The sequence below is a fragment of the Gadus morhua genome, chromosome 1, assembly GCF_902167405.1.
Source record: "Gadus morhua chromosome 1, gadMor3.0, whole genome shotgun sequence".
In the NCBI taxonomy this organism is placed as follows: Eukaryota; Metazoa; Chordata; class Actinopteri; order Gadiformes; family Gadidae; genus Gadus; species Gadus morhua.
In genome coordinates, this window is record NC_044048.1 from 15,021,525 (window position 1) to 15,025,312 (window position 3,788).

At 46.3% G+C, this 3,788-nt stretch overlaps 1 protein-coding gene across 2 annotated transcripts; it reads left to right on the forward strand.

The window, feature by feature from the left end:
* The first annotated feature begins 312 nt into the window (after positions 1 to 312).
* mul1 (mitochondrial E3 ubiquitin protein ligase 1) lies at positions 313 to 3,560 on the forward strand. Of its 2 annotated transcripts, none has more exons than XM_030364054.1 (5): positions 313 to 409; positions 1,341 to 1,531; positions 1,629 to 1,716; positions 1,854 to 1,974; positions 2,196 to 3,560. In XM_030364054.1, the coding sequence occupies exons 2-5, from the start codon at positions 1,412 to 1,414 to the stop codon at positions 2,923 to 2,925; spliced, it is 1,059 nt and encodes a 352-aa protein (XP_030219914.1). In that variant the 5' UTR covers positions 313 to 409; positions 1,341 to 1,411; the 3' UTR covers positions 2,926 to 3,560. The 2 variants fall into 2 exon arrangements, with proteins under 2 accessions (XP_030219914.1, XP_030219905.1); XM_030364045.1 differs by lacking the exon at positions 313 to 409 and adding an exon at positions 423 to 795.
* The last annotated feature ends 228 nt before the right edge of the window (positions 3,561 to 3,788 follow it).

Below are 3,788 nucleotides of genomic sequence, written 5' to 3' on the forward strand. Positions count from 1 at the left end.
AGTAAGATTATATCTGTGTCTGATTATGGCAACAACCTTTTTTTCTGTCAAATGCTGTTGTGATCACATCAATCATTGATTATTTAAAACCTTTAAAGGTTAATTTAGAGATTAGCCTAGAGTTTAATGTTAAAGGTCTTTAACCTGGTGAGATTCCAGAATACATTTTATTAATCACAAAATTGCAAGCTAAAATAAATATATTTTTTTATTTTCAAATGTCACCTAATGGTCATATTAGAATATTTACCTGTAGTTTTGCTTCAAGAAAGGACCGGCCATCCATGACCAGCTGCATGCTGACACCTGCTGGTATATTAAAGCACTGCAGGCATATATTGAAATACGTTTCCTTGTTTTGCTGCTGTAGCGTTAACTTTCTATTTAGCTTGTCCTCTTTGAGAAAGGGGTGAGTAAGCTGGAAAAACTACATTATCTCTGTTCGTGGTGACAATACATTGGGGACTTTAGTCACTAAGGCTTTACATAATGTAATTCAATGGCTATCTTTTGACAGGATAGCCGAAGCTAAACTTGCTAACACAATGCGGACGTGTATGTGTCTGACTAGATGTTTAGAGCTGATCCAGAGGGCGTTTAAACCAGATGCGCCGTTCGTTCACTGCCTTGATAGTTATTATCGCTTCGAAGTGATAGTAACTATTAACTTCAATATACTAATATACGCTGTTTACCATGGTTGCTAACGGTAAGACTGAACGTTAGTGGTTGTGTGAGAGGTGTTTCTACAATGTCATCTCATTATGGTCATTCACCTCCTGGTTGATCCCAGAGGTAATAACCGCCAGATATCTGGATTTTCTTTTAATAATAGTTACAATACGTCCTTATGCATTTTGTCTCTCTCGCATGTCAATTGGTTGCAGCTTGTGAACTGACAAGCCATAAATCAAGGACATTAGTGAATCAGTGGTTCCCAACCTTTCACTTAAGGTGCATTTGTCACTCAATCATTAGGACTTTTTGCGGACCACCTAATAAGCAAAATGTAAACCATTGATACATACTCATGCAGTGTCTGAGCATAAGAGGGTCAGTGCCCACACATACACAATTATCACTGCAGGAAAGTCATGGCCATCGCCTTTAGTGGGAATAACACTGCAACACTGTTTTAAGACAAATTTACACAAAACATTAATGCTGACATTAATTTTTGTGCATTGACATGAATTGTAACATGAATGCACAAAAAACATTTTTGAAATAATAACAAGCCGTCGTCTATTAAAAAAAGTAAAACCCCGCGTAACACATGCAGTACCCTGGTGTACCACAGGTTGAAAAACACTGCTCTTATCCATCTCTCCGTCTTTCAGCTCCTGGTTCGTTATTTCCCCCGGTGCTTGAAGGAGCAGGAAGCTGCCAGTCACCGGCAGAAGAACACAACATGGACTCCAACGGGAAGCCCTCCACAGTCCAGGTTGTGCTGCTAGCTGGCAGCTCGGCCCTGACCGCCTTCTTCTACTCTGTTTATAGGAAGCGGGCTACGACAGTGGCCAGATTAAAGGTCAACAGCACAACAGCCTCACCCAAATGTCAGCACATTCTGCATATCAGTGGCAAAGGTGTCCAACCAGAATTGATCTAATCTGTTTTAAATGCAGGAAGCCAAAAAGGTCCCCATTGACCAAGATTTGAAAAAGTACCTGTCTGACATTCCTGGAAGATGTGTCCCATATGCTGTTGTAGAAGGTATGTTAAACATAACTTCACTTTTATCCAAGTCGCTCAATAGTACAAAGATGTGGTTGCATGAATTATGATGAAGGTTTAGAACTTCAGCTTTGCTTCCATTTTCCGTTGCTTCACTTGTATGTCCTGTATCTTAGGTGTTGTGAAATCCGTAAAGGAATCGCTAAGCAGCCAGTTTGTTGACAACTGCAAGGGAGTCATTGAGAGGCTGACCCTGAAGGAGAAGAAGATGGTATGGAATCGCACCACGCACATCTGGTAAGTGTGTGTGTGTGTGTGTGTGTGTGTGTGTGTGTGTGTGTGTGTGTGTGTGTGTGTGTGTGTGTGTGTGTGTGTGTGTGTGTGTGTGTGTGTGTGTGTGTGTGTGTGATGAAGTATATTTCGCACTGTTCATTTAGCTTGTGTTGTATAATTGTGTCTGATACATTTTTAAGAACGTCAGTGGTCTTAACACACCACGGGTGTCCCATCCCACACAGGAATGACACAGAGAAGCTGATCCACCAGCGCACCAACACGGTCCCCTTCGACCTGGTGAGTCACGACCAGGCGGTCGACGCCGCCGTGCGCGTGGTGCGCCCCCTGGACTCGGCCGAGCTGGACCTGGAGACGGTCTACGAGAACTTCCACCCCACGGTGCAGTCGCTCTCCAACGTCATCGGCCACTTCATCAGCGGCGAGCGGCCCAAGGGCGTCCGCGAGACGGAGGAGATGCTGCGGCTGGGCGAGAGCGTCACCGGGGTGGGGGAGTTGGTGCTGGACCACAACCTGGTGAAGCTGCAGCCCCCCAAGGAGGGCCTGCCCTACTTCCTCAGCCGGCTGGACCACCAGTCCCTGCTGAGCAAGCAGGAGAGCGGTGTGCGCGTGTGGCGGCTTCTGGCGCTGGCGTCGGGCGCGGCGGCCTGCTCCCTGCTCCTCCTGCTGCTGTGGCGGCGCTACGAGCGTCACCGCCGCGCCCGCGAGGAGAAGAGCGTCCTGCGGGAGTTCAAGGAGCAGCAGAGGAGGCGCCTGCGGGAGCTGGACGTGGACGAGGGGGCGGTGTCGCCGGCCGCCTGCACCGTGTGCCTGAGCCGGGAGCGCTCCTGCGCGTTCCTGGACTGCGGCCACGTGTGCGCCTGCGGGCCCTGCTACCTGGCCCTGCCCCAGCCCAAGAGGTGCCCCATCTGCAGGGCGGCCATAGACAGGGTGGTGCCGCTTTACAACAGCTAATGACACGCGAACCGAAATGCATTGTTCATCAACGAATAAACACGCACCCAAGCAGGGAACCATTATATCTATTGCCGAGTTGTCATGACTAGGATTTCAGTCGGCGGCTGAGAAAGATAAGATGCGGTCAAGTCTAAAATAAGACTGGTTATTTGATCGTTAGACGTGTGTAGATGTCGCCTCTGGAGACCGTGTTGACGTTCAAGTTTGCGATTCGGAGAAGAACAGAACGTGAACCTGCGAGACCAGGATGGTCTCACGAGGCTAGGTTTCATCGGGACAAACAGTGGTCTCGCTCTTAGTACGAATATTGGGTCTGCTCATTTTATTTATTATTAAGACAAATACACTACATGTGCCCTGGTACAAAGAGCTTGTCTTAAAATGACACCTCTGGGAAAAGGGTTTATTGAATGAGACAATTCTTGGTGTGTGAGCGTCATTTACAATAGCAACAGACTGTGTATGAGTCATATTGTTCATCTTCTGTCTGTCATTCAAGAAAGGATAGGTGGGCTTGAACACCTTCTTCAGGACATGTTTTTGTGTGTTTTTAATTGTCACAACTGAAACCTCATTAAAGACAAGGTCATTGTATTGAAGTATATTTACTTCATACCAACTGCAACAGGAAATCGTATTCTTATTGTCCATCTTTTTTTTCCTATATGATGGGCTGCCAGCAGCCGTCTCATTACTAGAGCAGAGACTATAATCAAAATGTGCTACTGGCTGTTCCTTTAAGATCCTGCTATGGAGTTAAATTGCTCGTATCTTCTGACTGAAAGTATTATTTTTACACTGCTCAGTGTAATTTGAGAATGGACTCCCAAGTCAACATGCTTTTACTGCAAATTTCTCTA

Coding starts and splice junctions, on each gene's coding strand:
- mul1 (XM_030364045.1), top strand. CDS start 765: ATGGTCATTCACCTCCTGGTTGATCCCAGAG. Junction 796..1,340: donor CCTCCTGGTTGATCCCAGAG/GTAATAACCGCC, acceptor TCCGTCTTTCAG/CTCCTGGTTCGTTATTTCCC. Junction 1,532..1,628: donor CGACAGTGGCCAGATTAAAG/GTCAACAGCACA, acceptor TTTTAAATGCAG/GAAGCCAAAAAGGTCCCCAT.